Source organism: Eucyclogobius newberryi, unplaced genomic scaffold, assembly GCF_026437365.1.
Source record: "Eucyclogobius newberryi isolate DKJ021-1_F unplaced genomic scaffold, fEucNew1.0.hap1 SCAF_7, whole genome shotgun sequence".
NCBI classification, from domain to species: domain Eukaryota; kingdom Metazoa; phylum Chordata; class Actinopteri; order Gobiiformes; family Gobiidae; genus Eucyclogobius; species Eucyclogobius newberryi.
In genome coordinates, this window is record NW_027316389.1 from 29,800,320 (window position 1) to 29,824,558 (window position 24,239).

General features: G+C 38.8%; 1 protein-coding gene across 3 annotated transcripts in view; it reads left to right on the forward strand.

The window, feature by feature from the left end:
• cadps2 (Ca++-dependent secretion activator 2) overlaps nt 1-24,239 on the forward strand; it is a 286,229-nt gene that overhangs the window by 117,082 nt on the left and 144,908 nt on the right. For all 3 annotated transcript variants that reach the window (XM_072434936.1, XM_072434937.1, XM_072434938.1), the window contains exons 3-4: nt 1,179-1,511; nt 24,002-24,082. In XM_072434936.1, the coding sequence (XP_072291037.1) occupies nt 1,179-1,511; nt 24,002-24,082 (414 nt within the window). The remainder of the gene's footprint in view (nt 1-1,178; nt 1,512-24,001; nt 24,083-24,239) is intronic.

Genomic DNA, 24,239 nt, shown 5'->3' on the forward strand with positions numbered 1-24,239 from the left:
AAGTGACTTCTCTCTTTTGTATTTATTACATTTTTTGAATAGTCCAGAGATCTTCCCCTAAGACCAGTCCAGTGCTGAAATTGTCTCAATGAATCAGTGTTGGCAGTTGCATTAGCAGGCTTTGTTTATAACTCATACTCTTTTTCAATTCGTCTGTCATGATTGAAAAAGGCTGGGGGTCTTGTCTTTATATATATATTTTTTTGTACCAAGGTTATGACCAGTGTTGTGAAAGTTCACTTTCTACATGAACTAGTTCAGTTCATAGTTCACACATTTAAAAATGAACTAGTTCAGTTCATAGTTCATAATTCAAATTTTTTAGCTAAGTTCACAGATCCAAAAAATTAACTAGTTCAGATATTTTTTGCAATATTATGCTATAATGTTTCTAAATTATTTCCACAGCACATGTATAACCACAGGCAGCAATTATTTTATTAGTTTATTAGTTTTGCCAGAGTTCAGGCACAACACTGGTTATGACGTTGTAAAAAAGTACATTCATACAAATACATCAATTGAATAAGTCAGAATGGATTTGCTCCTTTTCCCAAGCCTTATTTTTAACCTTCTGTAAGTTCTGGTTAAAGTTTACCAAATGTCTTTCTTTTAAGTTTTTTCCCCCCTTTTAGTCTCTAAGCCTTTAACGGAACAGACAACAAGTAGTGATCAACCACGGGAACAAGTTGAAGTTATAAAGGAGCCCCTCCGTGCTTCAGATAACAGTATTCATTACCTTAAAAGTACACATTAAGCCGTTAAAAATGGGTAGTTTTCGTGCGCCGCGGCGGGGGGCGTTACCTTTTTTCTGCAGCGCAATGTTGATCTTTTTCATCTGCTGCGAACCACATGGCTACTTATTCAGCAGCAGCTACGCGTTCTCCTCAGACTATTGATTTCTCCAGACTTTCTCCAGAGCTTATGATTCCCTGGACTGCATTGCAACCGAACTGAGGTACTTTTACTCTAAAGTATTGCTTTAACGCTGTGTTTTAAGGTGGTCTCGGGATGTCACTTTAGACTCGTCACTTTTGTTATATTTGCCATCTGTAAAGCCCAGGTTTATGAAGGTGAATGAACTCATGGTGTTTCCATTCTGGTAACAATATCTCCTACAGAAATCACTATATGAATGTATGATAACAGTCTTTTTTTTGGTTTTGTCTTGTGCTCAGGGCTTCTTGAAGAGCGAACGTGTTTCCCGGATGGTCCAAAGCGGCGGCTGTTCGGCCAATGACTTCAGGGAGATTTTTAAGAAGAACATTGAGCGTCGGGTCCGCAGCCTGCCGGAGATCGACGGCTTGAGCAAAGAGACTGTGTTGAGCTCCTGGATCGCTAAATACGACGCCATCTACAGGGGGGATGAGGAGCTGCGGCGCGGGCCACAGAGGGCTCATCTCAGTGCAGTATCCGAACTCATCCTCAGTAAAGAACAGCTCTACGAGATGTTTCAGCAAATCCTCGGGATCAGGAAATTTGAGCACCAGCTTCTCTACAACGCCTGTCAGGTGAGACACTCTTTAGCATGTTTATCTGAGACTGAGAATAAATATATTTCAATGATAAATATATTTTCAGTCGCACATTGTATTTCATCTCTAGTTGAAGACAGTTGCAGCTGCTTCAGTCTCTTAATGTTGAGCCGTTACGCACCTTTGTTCGAATCGCTGTGTTCACCGTGGAAAGAGTAGATTAGATCTCAGTCGCGGTCATTCAAACGTGTGATTTTTGACATGTTCTGGTGCAACAGACTGCTTACAGACCCGTTTCGCACACAGAGAGCCCAGCGGCCAAAGGAGCTGAAGAGATGCTGGATAAATACAATCTATTTTCATCTTTTCCGCTCTTAGAAATGATCCAAATGACACAGGTTTTCCTCTACACAGGAAACATGTTCTTCTTCAACTCTGTCTCCTCTTTTGATGTCAGTTTTAGAAAATCCAGGGTGAGTCAGCTTCATCTTCAGTCTTGTAGTGTGGCTCTCGCGTGACACACTCTCTATTCATGGGTTTCAGTAAAGTGACTTATTTGTCGTCACTGCCGTTTTGAAGACCTCACCACAGGCCGTTGTCTATCCGCACTGTTGGATAGTCATGAAAAACAGCAAACAAAGTGTAAAAAATAACTTCAAATAGACAGAAGTTATGGGCTTTGATCCTTATCTACAGCAGTGAGAGCAGTGACAACACTTAAAAGCAGCAACAATTTGAAGAATTGCAGAAACTTTTGCAGAGATTTACATTGAAACTTCTTTGTCCACAAGCCCTCAAAGCGTTCAAGAGCATGGGCTTTGTATGCGGATGAATGGCTGTCTGATCCTGAAATATAACACCTTGCAAGTTTGAAATTAAGCTAGTTAAAACGTTAAAAGGTAGTAGAGGTAGTCCACTGATCCGTCCTGACCACAGTGATACATTTCTGGTGACAAACTGGGTCTTTGGGATGTTACAGAAGAGGAATCCCTTGTTTTGCGACTTTTTTTTTTGCGTAGTGTGTCACATCCCTTCAGACCCATCATCTTTATCATGTTCGAACAATCGGGTGCACAAAAGCCCCTTGCAACTCAACTGCCCATGTACGGTAAATGCATTTGAAGCATGTGCCGCGCTGCTCCCGGCCTGTCATTCTCTCTACTACTGCAGTGCCTTCCATACTCTTCCTTTGATCGTCTTTTGATCACGTAAACTGTGTGTCTTTTCTTGTTTTCGAACAGCTTCTTCTGAGGCGCAGCAGTTTGTGTATTTGATTGGCACCTGCTGTTAACTTGCTCTGCTCTATCAAAGAAACATTGTGTGGCATCCAAAAGCACCATCCGTGCCTGCACTGAGGTAGCTTTTCACCAAATCCTTTCATTTTAATGAGAAGTGTAAAGTGAAATCTAATGTTTGAGAGATGCAATATGCCCCATGGGGAATGTATTTCAAAGTTTTGATTGGAGTAGCTCCAGCATGTGCTCAGTTGGGGGCTGTTTGCTTGTGATTAGGGTTGCAAAATTCCAGGGATTTTAACAGCTTGAAAATGTCCTTTGGAATTAGTGGGAGCTAAAGGGAATTAACAGGGAATTAACAGAGTCTCTTAACAAGGAGAGATGTACAGACTCATAATAACCTGAAGTTATTATTTTATAATATTAGTGCGTTCATAATCGGAGCTGAGAGCAACATTTAAATTTGCAATTGCCATGTGACCTCTAGGGCTTGAGGAGGAAGAAGTTCTAGGCACATTTACTGTGTTACATTTGTGCTGTGGCCTCAAACATCCTCAAACCGATGCATCTGAGCACTTAATTATGTTTTTGTGATCACTAAAATTATGACACTATGAAATTATACAACTTCAATGCAACATATCCATGAGTTTCAGCTTCCCATTATATGGTGCCATTTTGAGGACGATTCAAAATACATTATATCTAGTTTTGAGCTGTTAATTGCTATGGCAACGGACCTAACCTTTCATCTTTCTGAAACCCATGGATTAATGGGTTTTCAACTCGTAAAACATTCATTTCAGTATACAATATTAAAAAGTCAAAATGATCATACCCAAAGTGTTGTATTAAAAGCTACATGCGTTCTTATGGCTTGTACTCAGAGTGTGGATCTGAGCCACTCCTTTAAGTGACTTTTAAAGGTTGTGAAGGTGGGCGCCTTGTGAATAAATAATGTTAAAATGAATAGATCTTTGTAGAAATATAGCAAGTGATGAGCATGTTCAACATTTCTGAATGTATCTGTTCTTCAGGTAATCAATAGGGAAATCTGGCTCTTGCCCCGATCTGAGAGAATGACATCACATTTTAATCTGAAAACCACAATAGCAATTAACTATCGAATGCCAAAAGTCCTCAAAATGGGTCATAAAAACCTATGAAACTGCAGCCTCGCTTTCGTCGTTCACCCCAGGGCCACAGTCTGGAATGAATGAATAATGCAATATAAATCATTTAACATTATTGTTATTGTCATTAACATGCAAACACAATACCTTCTTGTTGTCATGCAGGCGTGACAGCCACTCAGCCATCAATGTCGCCTATGCAGAGTTAATTCAGTGACCCAAATGGAAAGGTTGATTTCGGCTTGAAATTTGACAGCAGGAAAAGGCAAGATAAGAAGTGCAAAAAAACAAATCTACAAAATCAATCAAAAATGTATGGACCCTTGTCATCGGTTCACTTATAAATATAATACAATTAGAACTCGCCCTGCTTCATAATTCCATCATCTCCTGCTCCTTTCTCCTATTTTTAGATCAACTTTAAGTAAACCAATGGTGTTCATGATACAATTCTGCGTAATCACTCCTTCATCTCACGTGACATTTAAACTAGATGAGATCGTATGATGTCTTTAACCTTGAGGAGCGGCGTGGGGGCGGATCCAGACGTTGGATTGATACGGCTGCTTCGACAGTAAACATCGCACCATCGCCAGCAGCCTTCGCCACAGTGACAGGAAGATTTGCTAAGCACACAGAACCCGGCAGCCACACTGAATGCAGATAAATATGCTTATGATTAAAGCATTGAATCAGTGCGAGGGAGATGTCACATCACGCATGAATGTTTAATATAGGTATAAACTGTGATGTGATCTGCACTGAGCGCTTTTCAAAAATATGGGAAAAGCAGGTCAGTCCATTTAAATCTGCTGTAGAAAAAGGCTTTAGGGCAGTTGTGTGGCTTTGCTTTATGTTTTCATGAATGATCTAATGTTTAAATGGAGCTGATATAAATGATTAAACAAGTATACACAATACATTTAATTTAGACTATACATTCTGTTACTACAATAACATAAGTAGATCAAAGGGATTGGATCTGATCCAGAAAAATAGATTGGATTTGGATATTGGTAAATATATTAGTTAAAGGTTTAACCAAACTTTTGTATTATAAGACTAGTCATAATTTTTGTATTGTTTGAATTAATACATAACTAATTTTTCTAGTTGAGGGTCCGACCTGCTTGTCTCCACTGACCCCTTGCTTTTATTTATCCTTTTTCTCCATGATAAAATACATTTCATGATTTCACCACATCGGGCATTATTTCTTTACCATTGCATGATGTGGACCTATTGCCTTAGCTAAAGTCCATACACACTTCTAATGTATAGTATGTGTTGAGACTTTTCTCTGTTCAAAGCCTGTTACATTGTGCATTAATATAGGTGTCTGGAGATTCTCCTTTTTGACCTTGTCCTGTCAGATAATTGGCCGATCATCGGATGTCCTTTTTACTTTGGTTTAATATACTGCTTCTGTTGCTGAGTAACGGCCTCCAAACGTCTCATCTGCTTGTGTCACTGTGAAGATTTGGGTCATGTTCTTGTCCGTCTTTGCAGAGGACGTAGTTTTACTGGGCTGGTGAAGGACTGTCTGCCTGCCAACTGTCCTCTTCATTGTATATTAGAGGGACATGACTGTAATATTGAAGGAGATAAGTCAGTCACGCTGGGGTTTTTGAATGTTTTGATTCATCTTGCTCATTTGTAGGTCATAACTTATTAAGATCAGATTGATAATGTTAATTTAGTGAGATCTAGCATGGAGCCCCCTTCCGAGGGAGATTGACAGTGATTTTTAACCTCTTACATTTTTTAATCATTGCTCCCTTCCATCATTTCTTAGTGGGTGAACTTTCTAAATGGCAGAATCTTCAAATACTTATTTTCCCCACTGTAAACATGTGCGGCACAGTAGCAGAGTGGCGAGCACTATCGCCTCACTGCATTGGATGGGTTTCCCCCATCAACCCAAAACTCAAGGAGAGGAGAACTCGGGAGAAATGCTCCCGACAGGGTGCCCCAGGGGCACTGGGTGAAGGATGGGTAAAATGCAGAGGACAAATGTTCCTACGGGGACAATAAATGCTAATCTATTCCAATATACACTAACTATTTGCCAAGCAAGGATAAAGTCAGTAATTTGCTTTGCTACGTTTCTTTTTTAGTCCTGCACACTATTGAGATCTTCCATTCAATCTATCAATTCAAATGTTTATCACTGCCTTCTGATTACACCATTTTATTTCTTTATGTTTGATTTGACATGTGTGTCTGCAGTGTAATGTGTTTGTCTCCCCATTACCAGACTGAGAGGCAGAAGCCTTGTGGCTCCAGGTTCAGGTGTGTACACTAGTAAATGAAAATAATATTTATAGATTCCTGAACAAAGAAGAGAACTTTTTGAACTTTTTCCTCCCGGTTGTATTGGTCAGAGTGCAGCAGATGTTGACTCATTTTCACCAAAACCTGTAGCATTGACCAACAGCTGCATTTGTTTAGTTTTTGGCATATTGTTAGGAATGAACAAGCTGGTGCAGCAGGGAATGTACTTCAAAAACAAGCTCTAATTCTCCCCTTTGCTGGACTTGGAAGAAATAATTCATTATTCTAAAACTTTTGTGAAATTGCACCTATGCCAAAAAATTTGCAAATGACTGATCACCAGGGGACTACTATTTTGTGTTCAGAAAAGGCAACGGCAAAAAGAAATTACTTTCCCACATGAACTACAGCGACTGCTCTGAAACTTTGAAACAAGGCAATTCTAGTTTGTTAATACACTGACTAATAGTGATGTTTATTGATTATACATCATTATACACTCAATAACGATATATCATATTTCTAATGACATTAGTGCTGCTCCGATCAGGCTATTTGGGCCGATCACCATCATGTGCCGGTACCAACTTTGTGTCAATTTTCCCCCCTAATAATAATAACAATAAAGCTGCCCCAAATCAATTGTCTGTTTGCTGTAACCCGACCCAACATTTTTCAAGTGGGTCGGTCGGTAGGTAAATTCTTATTTTTTTTACTTTGAAGGCAAAAAAAGAAGATCAGAATGTTGCCATTTTTTGACTCTGAGTGACTGCCAGGGGTCAGGCTTCAACAGTCCAGGGGTCAGAGGCTTCAACAGTCCAGGGGTCAGATGCTTCAACAGTCCAGGGGTCAGATGCTTCAACAGTCCAGGGGTCAGGCTTCAACAGTCCAGGGGTCAGAGGCTTCAACAGTCCAGGGGTCAGGCTTCCACAGTCAATGACGGAAAATGTCTCTATCAGCCCGATTTTAAGATATTTCAATTGATCTTTTGTATGCCGTTATCCTTTATTTTGGTAGTGAAGGCGAGCGAGGGGAACATGCGGGGGACACGGGTGCCACCATGTTTGTTGTAATGACGCTGCTGGGCGTGTTTCCCTCGTAAAATGCAATGCGCAAGTCAAATTTAAATGAAACCACACCATGAAGCAGAGCGTCATGAGCGGTGGCCAGACCAGTGGCGCTCAATACAGAAGCATATAGAGGACCGAAAATGAAGACGCATATGCATTGCGCAATGCGTTTACCAGCCCTATAAAATTAGGAAAGACAGGTCGGTGAGTCGCGAAATATTTGAAAAATAAAAGAATTTGGCGTTTTTTTTAACAAAATGCAGATATTTTTTTCAGTCTGATAGTTTTATACCGGGTCGGTCGGGTTACGGCAAACAGACCTATTATTTTGTTCAGCCTAATAATAATAGATATGTTTTTATTGAATATAGATAATTGATTAAAAAATAAAGCTTTTGATAATATGAAGTGCGACCAAATATCTTCATATATATCAACTGAGTTTTCTAAGCAATTTTGGCACTAATGTGCTTCTGCTCATTAAGTAACTGCGTGGGATAAATTAATACTTGTAGAGTTCATGTACGCGTCATGCTGCGGGGCATCTGGCACAGCCAAACCCACTGGATATAGGAGCAGGTTTTCATCCTCTGAGCAGTTTGGACAGTTTGAGGAGGGAAAACGTGCAGAAGAGAGCAGGACGACTACAGTGTTTGTGAGGGGCCACTTTCAAACACAACTCTGACAAAACCATCATGTGCTTTTCACTTACGCAGCCATTTGGAGACTGTGCAGCTTCAAAACATTTTCTCAACAAAATAAGGCACGGCAGCTTTCACAGGGTCATGGCTCTTGTTACATTTAAGGCACGCGTGAAATTATCACTTTTTGATGAGTAAATCCCCAGTGCGCCTGTGAACGAGTGAAGTCTGTGCGTTCTGAGGCTGCAGTGGGAAACCATTTGGCCCAGTCTGAGCATGTCACTTCATACGGCTGAGAGGCGACACTTTTGGCTCTGAACCTCTGAGACTAGTGGGAGAGCTCGTAGTTCCAGGCGTGTTTACACAAACATGTGTTGTTGTCCGCTCCAGGAGCAGGCGAGGTGCGAGCGGGAGCAGACGGTGGATACATCGGGACTTAAAGGACCAGATCAGAGCGTTTTAACAAAGAGGGTTTCATAAGGAGCTTAAACGACACTCCTGCAATAACTTACAGATCATCTACCTCAAGGCAAATGTGAGGATGATGTCAAGTGTGATCGGTGCTTCTGATTGGCCCATCTTGCACATCACCGATCACGTGATTTTTGCCGTGATCGGCCGATCGATCGGAGTGCCTCTAATTTTAAGCAGAAACTCCTTATTTGTTTATATTAAATGATTATTCTATTCATTGAAGACCATAATTGATGGATTACTATCAACACTACATACACTACATACAATACACCGCATACACTACATACAATACACCGCATACTCTACATACAATACACCGCATACTCTACATACAATACACCGCATACACTACATACAATACACAGCATACTCTACATACAATACACCGCATACACTACATACAATACACAGCATACTCTACATACAATACACTACATACACTACATACAATACACCGCATACACTACATACAATACACCGCATACACTACATACAATACACTACATACTCTACATACAATACACCGCATACACTACATACAATACACTACATACACTACATACAATACACCGCATACACTACATACAATACACCGCATACACTACATACAATACACTACATACTCTACATACAATACACCGCATACACTACATACAATACACTACATACACTACATACAATACACCGCATACACTACATACAATACACTACATACACTACATACAATACACCGCATACACTACATACAATACACCGCATACACTACATACAATACACTACATACACTACATACAATACACCGCATACACTACATACAATACACTACATACACTACATACAATACACTACATACACTACATACAATACACCGCATACTCTACATACAATACACCGCATACACTACATACAATACACTACATACTCTACATACAATACACCGCATACACTACATACAATACACCGCATACACTACATACAATACACTACATACACTACATACAATACACTACATACACTACATACAATACACCGCATACTCTACATACAATACACCGCATACACTACATACAATACACTACATACACTACATACAATACACCGCATACACTACATACAATACACTACATACACTACATACAATACACCGCATACTCTACATACAATACACCGCATACACTACATACAATACACTACATACACTACATACAATACACCGCATACTCTACATACAATACACCGCATACTCTACATACAATACACCGCATACACTACATACAATACACCGCATACACTACATACAATACACTGCATACTCTACATACAATACACCGCATACACTACATACAATACACCGCATACTCTACATACAATACACCGCATACACTACATACAATACACCGCATACTCTACATACAATACACCGCATACTCTACATACAATACACCGCATACACTACATACAATACACAGCATACTCTACATACAATACACCGCATACACTACATACAATACACAGCATACTCTACATACAATACACCGCATACAATACACCGCATACACTACATACAATACACCGCATACTCTACATACAATACACCGCATACACTACATACAATACACCGCATACACTACATACAATACACCGCATACACTACATACAATACACCGCATACTCTACATACAATACACCGCATACAATACACCGCATACTCTACATACAATACACCGCATACAATACACCGCATACTCTACATACAATACACCGCATACACTACATACAATACACTACATACTCTACATACAATACACCGCATACACTACATACAATACACTACATACACTACATACAATACACCGCATACTCTACATACAATACACCGCATACACTACATACAATACACTACATACACTACATACAATACACCGCATACTCTACATACAATACACCGCATACTCTACATACAATACACCGCATACACTACATACAATACACTACATACACTACATACAATACACCGCATACTCTACATACAATACACCGCATACTCTACATACAATACACCGCATACACTACATACAATACACCGCATACACTACATACAATACACTGCATACTCTACATACAATACACCGCATACACTACATACAATACACTGCATACTCTACATACAATACACCGCATACACTACATACAATACACCGCATACTCTACATACAATACACCGCATACTCTACATACAATACACCGCATACACTACATACAATACACAGCATACTCTACATACAATACACCGCATACACTACATACAATACACAGCATACTCTACATACAATACACCGCATACACTACATACAATACACCGCATACAATACACCGCATACACTACATACAATACACCGCATACTCTACATACAATACACCGCATACAATACACCGCATACTCTACATACAATACACCGCATACAATACACCGCATACTCTACATACAATACACCGCATACTCTACATACAATACACCGCATACACTACATACAATACACTACATACTCTACATACAATACACCGCATACACTACATACAATACACTACATACACTACATACAATACACCGCATACTCTACATACAATACACCGCATACACTACATACAATACACTACATACACTACATACAATACACCGCATACTCTACATACAATACACCGCATACTCTACATACAATACACCGCATACACTACATACAATACACTACATACACTACATACAATACACCGCATACTCTACATACAATACACCGCATACTCTACATACAATACACCGCATACACTACATACAATACACCGCATACACTACATACAATACACCGCATACACTACATACAATACACTGCATACTCTACATACAATACACCGCATACACTACATACAATACACCGCATACTCTACATACAATACACTACATACACTACATACAATACACTGCATACTCTACATACAATACACCGCATACACTACATACAATACACCGCATACTCTACATACAATACACCGCATACACTACATACAATACACCGCATACACTACATACAATACACAGCATACTCTACATACAATACACCGCATACACTACATACAATACACCGCATACAATACACCGCATACTCTACATACAATACACCGCATACTCTACATACAATACACCGCATACAATACACCGCATACACTACATACAATACACCGCATACTCTACATACAATACACCGCATACACTACATACAATACACCGCATACTCTACATACAATACACCGCATACTCTACATACAATACACCGCATACAATACACCGCATACTCTACATACAATACACCGCATACACTACATACAATACACCGCATACACCGCATACAATACACTGCATACTCTACATACAATACACCGCATACAATACACCGCATACTCTACATACAATACACCGCATACTCTACATACAATACACCGCATACAATACACCGCATACTCTACATACAATACACCGCATACAATACACCGCATACTCTACATACAATACACCGCATACTCTACATACAATACACCGCATACACTACATACAATACACCGCATACACCGTATACAATACACCGCATATACTACATACAATACACCGCATACTCTACATACAATACACCGCATACTCTACATACAATACACCGCATACTCTACATACATTACACCGCATACACTACATACAATACACCGCATACACCGTATACAATACACCGCATATACTACATACAATACACCGCATACACCGTATACAATACACCGCATATACTACATACAATACACCGCATACTCTACATACAATACACCGTATACTAGGGCTGTGTTCAAAATATCGATACGGCGATATATCGTCACGGGCTCCGATACGGAGTCGCTGTATCGATACTTTTCAATAACGTTAATTTATTAAAAATTGTCCGGGCGGCCGTTTAGAAGCTCCCTCCTGTAGAGGGCGGTAAACAGCGCGGAACTACTGAGACAGACACACACCGTGCACCAGCCAGTACACAGGCCTGAAGAAGAGCTTTTGGCTCGAAACGTATTCTATTTGATTTCCTTTTTCATTGATTTCATTCCTTTCACCCCTTTATTTTATACAAATTCAACGCAGCCCCGGAGCTAACTTAGCCCCGAGACCGCCATTTTAGCCCCGGAGCTAACACAGCCCCGAGGCCACCACAACAGCCGAACCGGAGGCAAAAAAACGGACACAAACCTGACACCAACATCACACACATCTTCCCTACTCTACACTACATAAACCGAACGGTTAAACAATAAAACCGAGCGGTTAAACAATACAACTATCCAACAGGGCCCCGCTGAGCGCCTGTTAGCTTAGCGTTAGCCGCGGCTACTTCCATGCTAGCGCTACTTAGCTTAGTGCCGAGCCCGACCCGAAGAAACGGGATTTTAAGACCAAAACACCAACAAAAAGACACAAACAGAGGGTCAACAGACTCTCACACACATTACAAACCTGACATACCAGAAGGCTAATTAAGATAACCATGTTTACATTCATTCAAGTTACTGCTATTATTTATTTTGTTCAGACCTTGCCAATTGTTTGGAAACTTAACTTGAATGTGTTCTTTGCATAAGCTTTGTGGATAAACATGAAAATTCATGCATTTTCTTATCCGGAATAAAACAAATGCCCATTTGGTAAACTTTAAGACCCTTTTTTCAAAAAAGTATCAGGATATGTATCGTAATGAGGGAATTGTATCGGGACATACAAGTATCGGGATACGTATCGTATCGCGAGGGTCTTGGCAATACCCAGCCCTACCGCATACTCTACATACAATACACCGCATACTCTACATACAATACACCGCATACTCTACATACAATACACCGCATACACTACATACAATACACCGCATACTCTACATACAATACACCGCATACTCTACATACAATACACCGCATACGCTACATACAATACACCGCATACTCTACATACAATACACCGCATACACTACATACAATACACCGCATACTCTACATACAATACACCGCATACTCTACATACAATACACCGCATACTCTACATACAATACACCGCATACACTACATACAATACACCGCATACACTACATACAATACTCCACATACACCGCATACACTACATACACTACATACAATACTCCACATACACCGCATACACTACATACAATACTCCGCATACACTACATACAATACACCGCATACACTACATACAATACACCGCATACTCTACATACAATACACCGCATACACTACATACAATACACCGCATACTCTACATACAATACACCGCATACACTACATACAATACACCGCATACACTACATACAATACACCGCATACACTACATACAATACACCGCATACTCTACATACAATACACCGCATACTCTACATACAATACACCGCATACACTACATACAATACACCGCATACTCTACATACAATACACCGCATACACTACATACAATACACCGCATACACTACATACAATACTCCACATACACCGCATACACTACATACACTACATACAATACTCCACATACACCGCATACACTACATACAATACTCCGCATACACTACATACAATACACCGCATACACTACATACAATACACCGCATACTCTACATACAATACACCGCATACTCTACATACAATACACCGCATACACTACATACAATACACCGCATACTCTACATACAATACACCGCATACACTACATACAATACACCGCATACACTACATACAATACACCGCATACACTACATACAATACACCGCATACTCTACATACAATACACCGCATACTCTACATACAATACACCGCATACACTACATACAATACACCGCATACTCTACATACAATACACCGCATACACTACATACAATACACCGCATACACTACATACAATACTCCACATACACCGCATACACTACATACACTACATACAATACTCCACATACACCGCATACACTACATACAATACTCCGCATACACTACATACAATACACCGCATACACTACATACAATACACCGCATACACCGCATACACTACATACAATACACCGTATACTCTACATACAATACACCGCATACACTACATACAATACACCGCATACACTACATACAATACACCGCATACTCTACATACAATACACCGCATACTCTACATACAATACACCGCATACTCTACATACAATACACCGCATACACTACATACAATACACCGCATACACTACATACAATACTCCACATACACCGCATACACTACATACACTACATACAATACTCCACATACACCGCATACACTACATACAATACTCCGCATACACTACATACAATACACCGCATACACTACATACAATACACCGCATACACTACATACAATACTCCACATACACCGCATACACTACATACACTACATACTATACTCCACATACACCGCATACACTACATACAATACTCCACATACACCGCATACACTACATACACTACATACTATACATACAATACTCCACATACACCGCATACACTACATACACTACATACTATACATACAATACTCCACATACACCGCATACACTTCATACTCTACATACAATACACACACCACATATACTACATACAACCCTCTGCATACATCGCATACACTACATACTCTACATACAATACGCTGCATACACTACATTCAATACTATACACCGCATACACCGTGTGCTGAGGCACATAAAGTTACCACAAGGGAAATTGATTCAGTGCAACAGCCTAGTTAGCGCTGAGCAATATTGAAAAATTTGTAGATTTACATTAATATAACAAAAATCTGATAATATTCGGTTTATTAAGTGCCTGCTCACTGTAAGTTTGGGTTCATTTTATTCTTTATCAATTACTAATTAATTAAATTGTTATTATTGAAGATTGTTTAACTTAAAAACAGTTCCTACAATAATGTAACCTTTAAATAGCTGTTTTGCATTTAGCGACTGTTGTGTCGGTCTTATCTCTGATCAGCATTAGTGTAGAGATAAGTTGTCTCTGTCTCTGGGCACAAATGGATGTCTCTGATGCGTAACTGACTTTTAACGTGCCCCATACACAACATTAAGACTATTTAGGGCGGTGTTTTGCTGTTGTCAGGCTATTTAAAATGCTCTTATGACTTTTGTGCATTGTAATCAAAATGCAAACCTTGATATTGGTTAGTATTGACATCACCCATTAAGTACTATCACTGCAACTCTACATACTTTAATACACATTTCCACTGCAATGTCAGCTAATGTCAGCTCATTTAGCAATATGTAAACAACTTCATTAAATTGGAAGTAGGATACATGGCTCCGTGCTAAGAAGTCGTATTATGTATGGTCTATACACATAATAACGTTAAATTGACTATTTGTCTCATCTGTGCACAGATGAGTGGCTGTGGTAAGGCCTGCTGTAAGATTTTCTATCACTCACACAAAACTCGGATAAAAATAGATTTATGTAATAAATATTGGTAAAATTTGTCTGACACGCATATATTTATGGACAAATAATCCCCATACAAGTCATGGATCTCACAATCAACAACAAACAGACTGGATGATTCAACTTTTTGCCTGTGACGGTAACTCAAGCTAAGGGAGGCGTCTAACGCTAGAGTCTTTTGTTCATATTCTTGAGTCAACAGTGCATTTAAACAGCTCTTCTGCTTCATTCAGTCGTGTTGTGTCCAGTTAAAGACCGGTCGCTGTTGTTTTTATGACTCTCGCAATGCATTGTGGTCTATATTGACCAGTGTAGTGACCATCCCTGCACACTACTTTTTGAAAATGCATGTTTTTCACCTGCGGGACATTTGGGCACCACTACAAAATGCTGTGAGCCCTAAATAATGCCCTATACAGGGAATAGTGTAGACATTTGGACGCAGCTAGAGAGAGCTTATTGCTAGACCGCTCCTAGAGGCAGTTAGCCTGTAGTGGCTCATAGTCCAAATTTGATTGTAGAATTGTTATATATGTTTGACTAAGAGCGATTGTTTGAATTATATTAATGTTTTTGTGTCTTAAAATAATTTCGATTTGTAAATGTCCATTATAATGAGTTAGTTCTGATTATGAGCTTAGTGAAGCTAAGACATGCATTAATGAAACAAAGCCCAACTCCAAGGGTGTTTCTGATGAGGAAAAACAGTTTAACATGTTAATAAAGTAATTAATCTACACAATATCAGGCTTTTAACAAACCCATTATTCATTTAGCCGAGAAAAAAAACACATCTACATCTGCATCAATAATACACTTGTCCGCAGTGATAGAGAAGGAATAAGTAGCATAGTTTTTTGCCCTCTTAGTAGCCCTCTTTAGTTTGATTTTAAACATATTAAATTGTGTCAGATCCACCAATAGAACATGTACCTAATGAACTATGTTGCCATTTCTATGATTATTTTCAAACTATTGCTATTTCACTAATGCTTGTCATTTATTTTCTTCTGTGAAGTCTATGCATGCAGTCAAAACCTAACAGTAACATCACAATCATGCATATTTAAAAAGAGAACATTCACAGGTGTTTTTTCTATGTAATAGGTGATGATTTTCCTGTGTAGGTAGCCAGTTGGAGTAATTGCTAAAATTCCCCCTGATTGTGAGGTCTTTGTGCAGCTGATGTTGAGAATAATTGTTGCATTTCTTTTTCAATTTTTCTTTTTTCTCATTCATCTGATAATGAGCTTTAGGAGCAGGTTGTTCAGTTTATGAATGGAAGCTGCCTTGATTCATAAAATTGTCTCCACAGAGCAGGCTGTGAAAAGTGGAAGATTATATTAAGATCTGTATATGGACCTGTCACTCAAATCTAAATTTATTGTAATGATGCAGAAGGCATAAGCTGCTGTGTTGTAATTTATGACCACCAAACAAAGTTTCTAAAACTATCCTAAACTACAAAAATGTGCATGCATCTCATTGCTACTGCTCTATATATGTTGTTTGTGTGTGGAAGTGTGCCAAAGATGAATGTCTATTTCGGTAGACCATTAAGTTATTCTGTTCCAAATTCTACGTCTCAAATTTATTTTTTAGACCAAAAACATTAGTTACCATAGCAGATCGGAATAAGGACGCTTACAAGCAATGACAGCAACATATATGTATATAATGTATAAACTGTGTGCCAAAACTGATTCAAAAGGTTCAATATTATAATATATTCCCCCATGCTACCAAAAAAATATATAACATTCATAGATCCGTCAATAATCTTGTGTAGTTAGTCCGTCTCAAAATGCTCAGTTCCACCAGTTGATGTCACAAGGTGGCGCCTTCCTTTTCCAGGAAGTCTACACCTTTACCAGACTGGCATTCATAATAGTTCTGAGAACTAAACTCCGGCGAGTGACTTTCAAAGTATAAATTACACAAGTCTTCAGTTATTCAGATTTTTTGTTAGTACTTACTCCGTCACATTTTTGGATCTACTGAATCCTAATATTTTCTCTTGTGGATTATTAAAGTTTGTTTAAGGTTGAGAATGACTTATACATATTTCTCAACAAAGTCAGGCATTTTTTTATACCCAAAAACCAAAAAGTTCCTGGTTTGACCCCAGTGCCTAGTGCCTAGTTCATTTTATATGCAAACATACACCAAATGGGAACTAAAAAAGTACCAGGAACTTAAAAAATGTCCTACAGTTCGAAAACCCCTATTGTCTTCACTACAAGGCATGTTATTCCAATTCAGTGTCACATATTTCCATACAGTGGGTGAGTGGGGGGGCATTTGATCATCTAAAGTTGGTGATCCAACAACATAACAACACATCTGAGACAATGCAAAAGAGACTATTTATAGTAAACATACTGTAAAAAGTTGAAAGAACCTAAAAGTGCTGCTCATGGCCTAGTGAATAGCACACAAGCAGCTTCAACAATTTACTGCATGTGCTTCCCCAGTCTTATACCATTTGCACTGTCTTTTCTAATGATTTCATCCTTTTGGAGGACTGGTTGTGATTTTTTAGGATGGATTGGTCATTAAAGTACCATTTTCCTTGAATGTTTTTATGAACTATGACACCAGTGTTCATTAAATAAATCCATTTTTGAAAATTAAAAATGCTGGGGGGGAAAAGATCAACATATCAAATATCACATTGTTATTAGTATTGGTTAAAATACATGTTTTTATTTTGCTGCCTCATTAAAATGAATGGGATATAATGTTTATATTGGTACAAGACTGTGTACATGACAATTCTAAAGAAATCAGTCGTATAAGGATCATTTATTTGATCCAGTAATCGCTCTTGAGGCTGTTTCAGAGTGCCAATCAGAATATTTTTTTAGCCCATAGGCTTCATTAGTCAGGACAGTGTAGCGTGAAATGGGGATAAGTCATGGGGAAGGACATGCAGGATATTGCCAGAGCTGGATCCGATCTCACGACCCTGCAGCCGGCCGTGCCACGGAGCTTAGCCCAACATTATTGATCCAAAGTATCCTGATAAAGATATTCAGACGATATTATGTTAATCCAACAGATATGTGTTGAAACATATATTTAGACAAATGTGAAATGTCTGTCACATTAATCACAAAAGTGCGGAAACATCACCTTTATAAAGTTTATAAAGAACAGTCACGATATGATCTAAATGTTGCTATATTCACATATGTCCAAGCATTACTAGTAGTGGCTCATACCATTAAAAACATCCATTTCATCTCCACACCATTCAGCTATGTTCCTGCTACTGCAACTTCATTTCTTATTGTCTCTCGCTATTTGCAGGTACAGTTGGGTTCCTATCCTCATGTGGAGCAGAGACTTTGATGAACTGCTTGGTTGTCATAGAAATGTTACTGAATTAGAAAAGGCAGCCACAAAAGCACATAAAAGCAGTCATGGAAACAAAGCCGGCATGTGCCACCATCGCCCAGTCTCCTCCTCCGGCTGGTAATTTTAGTTCACGCTGTCAGTCCGGGGGTGTGACAGGAATAAAATCCTTTTCATCTTCAAAACATCACAAGAAAGAGGCTAAAAAGAAGACCTGCAGGATCAATAGGAGGTATAATCAAATGATGGTGTTTCATTTTGGAGTATTGTTACAAGGAATTGGAGGTCTAAAGGTGCACTCTGTAACACTGTAAGAATGTATGTTTTTCCAACAGTTTTTAAAGCAATAAAAGCATCTGTAATTGGACCCCAACCGATTTCTCAGTTTGGTAATTCTCACATCAGACAAAATCTCTAATTTGGATTTGTAGGCTTAACTAAGAATTGGGAATGTTTTCTAACCACGATTTTAATTATTTATTTATTTTAATGGCAATGAACAGCATCAACGTACATATTAATTAACAAAAAATGTCTCCTCAACATCTGCATCAGCATCAACTCCCAAAAATATTTATAAATATGTTGTCCGCTATCCGTAATGAAAAAATAAAGCAAGATAGATACGCTTTTTGCAATACTACTTGGACAAGTAATAACATCTCAATTAGGGATGGGAATTGGGAATTGGCTCTTTTTTAAGGTATACCAGAATTGTTCGTCTCGTTCCTTAACCATTCCACTTATTGATGCCGCTTTGGGCCGCCGTATCTTCAAAAAGCACACCAGCTCCCATCCCCCTTAGCGCTTACATTATTGTCTCTAGTTGCCGTCTTGACCTTTAATGTTGACGCCTGTCTAATGTCACTGACGACGGGTAACAGAATTTGAAACAGGTTGTTATCTCAGCTTTTGTGAGATATTATGCAGGTATACAGTAAACAAATATCTTATCGTTACATTAAAATAGACCAACCTCAAACACGCCGTTCATTTGACGACTGCTGTATTGTAAAGAAAGCCTCCTCCTTTTCTCTATCTCGGACACTTAATGAGTTGTGACCCGAGGCTTAGACGGTCTGATGAAGTCTCTGATCAGAGTGTGAAGGTCCACACAAGGGCAGACACTACCAAACTCTCCTCTCACACACTGGAAATGACAAGAAAGAGGACCGGGTCTGCTCAGGTCAGATAGATGGACAGACAATCAGGCCTGCACATTTTGAAGAAAACCTATTGCTTAAGAGCACTGTGCATTCTTGTAATATATGTATGTTAATCATGTGATATCCAGCTAAGACTACATGCTTTACCAACACAAAGATGTATTGTCATTCATGTATTGACAGGCGGATTAAACCATCAACAGAAATGCATGGTCAGTGTGTAGCAAAACAAACATGGAGGCTTACAGTATGTGAGGAATGTTCGAAATGAAACACGTCTCTAAAAGGAATGAAAAACTAAATCAACAGACGGCTCACTGAACAATATTTCCACAGTATGACATTAAGCCTACCTATCTCTATGGAGACAATCAGGAGTTGCCTCCAAGCCATGTTACTAGTCAGATCTGTGGAGAAGTGATCTGACCACAGTAGAATTCATGTTTTTCAATGTATTTTGAGCAATAAAAAAAACACCTGTAAGTAAATAAATGCAAGATATTTACAGAAAAGTTAGAGAGTATCTTTTAAAGTAGATAACGATATTGAATGTAGTCACACCTCGAATCCCCCATCAATCCCCAAGCTTCCTCTTCACAGCGGTCTTCCCCACACTATATCTGAAGTTGGTTCCAGTCTAAAGCTCATGATGAAGAGTGATTTGGTTGGGCGTGCGTGGCGTGTCTTATCAGCCCTTCTCTTACTGGATCTGAGCCGTCGGTTGCTGGAGGCTGCAGTCTCCGTCAAGTCCCCTTTATCTTTCAGTGGGGCTTCAGAACTTCATCAGTGATATGTAAAACAGCTTACTCGGCAAACCCTATCCACGGCATGCCTTTGGTTAAGCCACTCATCCCGACACTCTGCTTTTGCAAAGGACTGTGTGCTTCTTGACAATGTTTTAGACCCTTTTGTGGTTGTAAACAATAAGGTTGTGTTCAATGAGTGGTCCATTGATTAGCAGACCACTGTAGTATGTATGTATGTCCCAAAAGATCTTAAAAAGGCAGCAACACTCTGTCATGGAGGTGTTGTAAAGGAAATGACCCCCGTGGTGACGTGGAAGCTTCCCACTGCAGCCAAAATCTGTTCTCCTTCCTCTGAACAAGCTATGGAGAAGTTTCCCCAAAGACAAAGTTCTTAAATTGCTATATTTCACATTCAAGACTGACTCCATGTTTCACTGTGTCCTCTAAATCTGTAACTAAACCATGTTTGTTCAACAGATGCCTCAAGAACTGTGTGTATTCAATCACAATGTTGGAATATTTTCTTTATGAAATGTTATGAAATATTGTGTTATGTCATGGTGCTGGTTTAAGTTAAAATTGTCCAAATAAGAAACAATGAGATTCAGCCAGAGTCTTCTCACAAGGTCACCTCCAATGACCAGATAAAAAGGCATTGCAGGCTCTTCTTGCTGGATTTCGAAACAACTCCTGTTTTAAAATTTCAACCATTGAGTAAGGCAGTGGTTCTCAACCATTTTCAGATAAATTGTAAAAGTATCTTATGGCTAATATTTGATTTTATATTCAGGACGTAGGCCCAGATACATTAATTGGTTTGGCCAGCAAATAGGAATCTACATTTACAAATGCATTTGAAGGGTGTAATCATCCCAGCAATCGGACTCTGTGACGGGATTTAATAGAATCTTATAGTTCATATGACAGGTTTGACAATTTTGATGTGTATAATTTACTTCCTGGCTTGACATGAGCAGTAGAGGTAATTTTATAACTGTTACCTAGCAACCATATCTATATAGATTACTCAATAGTTGTGATGTGACAAAATTATTTTTCAATATGTCTTGACTGATGTAAAACTATTAATATTTACCATAAGGACTATCCCACTAAACAAAGGTAAAAATAAATACATGGAAAAACATGAGAACCCGTCACATGCGCTTTAGTGGTGTTTTAGGTTTACCTGGATGTGCCCTTGGAATGTGCTAAATTTCATGAGAATAAAATAAGCCATTTAAATCCGGTAGTTCCTGGTTTGATTGCATCGTTCTGTACAAGAAACGTTCCAGTGACCCGATGACCTCTCTCAAAGTTCAGTGTTTCATCCAACTTTACATCAATCTGACCAGTGTGACCTCTGTGTTCTTTATCTCTGACCCCATCACTTCAGGAGAAACTGTCTAATTCCTTTATAATGACAGAGGAAAGAGTGTACTGACCCCAACCAATGAAACACATACCAACCAATCAACTTTAAAACCAAACACATTTTAACCAAATAATCAGTCTACATTTAGAAACACTCGATACTCGGCCATGCTCCGTGTTCGATACCATCACTTCTTTTGTGGTCAGTCTTTGTCCTCGTGGTCAGCCCCTCTCACCGCCTGGACGTTCCGCTCGTCTTCATCTGAAATGGAGACGTCGCATTTGCCAAATCAAAGCAACAATTAGCGGTCAATCAGAGCGGCGCCTTTGAGTTCAGGCTGTCTCCGCCGCGTCCGTCTAGTCACTGACAGTTTGAATACAAGCTAATTAACGAGTGTAAAAATAAGCATTCGATTGACTAAAGGGCTTGTCCTTGCGGAAGATACCGATGTTGACTTAAGCTTTTTGTTACAAGATATATTTGACGTCCAAGCTTTTTTTTTTCTTTCTCTTTTTTTAATCTGTGAAATGCATTCATATGTTAAGAGCATAATACACTGCGGAGGAACATTGCCTTAGCCTGCATCTTTAATGTAATTATATAATGAACCAGTAAGACAAATTAAAGGATGGTCTGATACACTAGTTTGTCCACATCACTTCACACATACGCATGGTTACAGATTTTTTTTTTTACATCTTTAAATTGTCTTTTAAGTTTAGTAAGGCTAGAATAACTTTTAAAGGTTGTTCTCAAAGGAATTCCAGCGTTTGACATTGAAATCTGGTCCTAGGTTCTTCTTTTATTCTTTTGTAAAATCTGGCTTGACTGAGAACAAAGTTTGTGGTTTATGGCGACAGGAAATATCTTGCTTTGTTCATTATTGTATTTGCAATTTAATTAGTTCATACAAATGTATTCAATCTGATTTTATAAATAATTGATTGTTCTCTGTTAAAAAAACACACAAATAAAAGCAATAGTAATAATTTACAAAGGCTTAGTGATGGCTAAATCTGTTTTTCTGTATATTTTAAATTAAATATTGTCCAATATGTGGTGTACAACAGCCTTAAAGTCATCGAGTTGACAAAATATTAATACTTAATGTAAAACTGACATGTTTCTACACATTACAAAGTTATAAGATTATTATATGTGATTGACTTGATTATAATTTTTGTCCTTCACATAATGATAACAATACAACAAATCAATGAACAAAGCCACTGAATGGCCTTGGACAATGAACAATGAACAATGTTATTTAATGCATACAAATTCAATCATGCCATTACATTTTCATTCAGTTCTTGAAAAAGCAAAAGGTAAACATTGGTATGATCCTTGTCTTTAGCTTCTGATTGGTTAATTACTAAACATTGGCCCCTAGATCCATTCTAACTAGTGGAAGTAGCACCTTTCTGTGTGGTGCTTTTTGTCGTTGATGAGCAGTATTGACTGACCTGTCCGGCTGAACTCCATCTCTCTGTCTTAGTTAGATAACGTGGATGAACAGGCGGCACAGATCCGACGAGAGCTGGACGGGAGGCTGCAGCTGGCAGAGAAGATCGCCAGGGTAAGACCAAGACTACAACCTCCAATATCACTGTACAGACGATGGGATTAGAGAAGTATAAGTAGAGAAATGCCCCTTCTGAATACTGTTTACTTTACAGAACAGTACTACGACAAGAAACGTTCTGGTTTACAGTCACAGTCGAATAGAAAAAGTC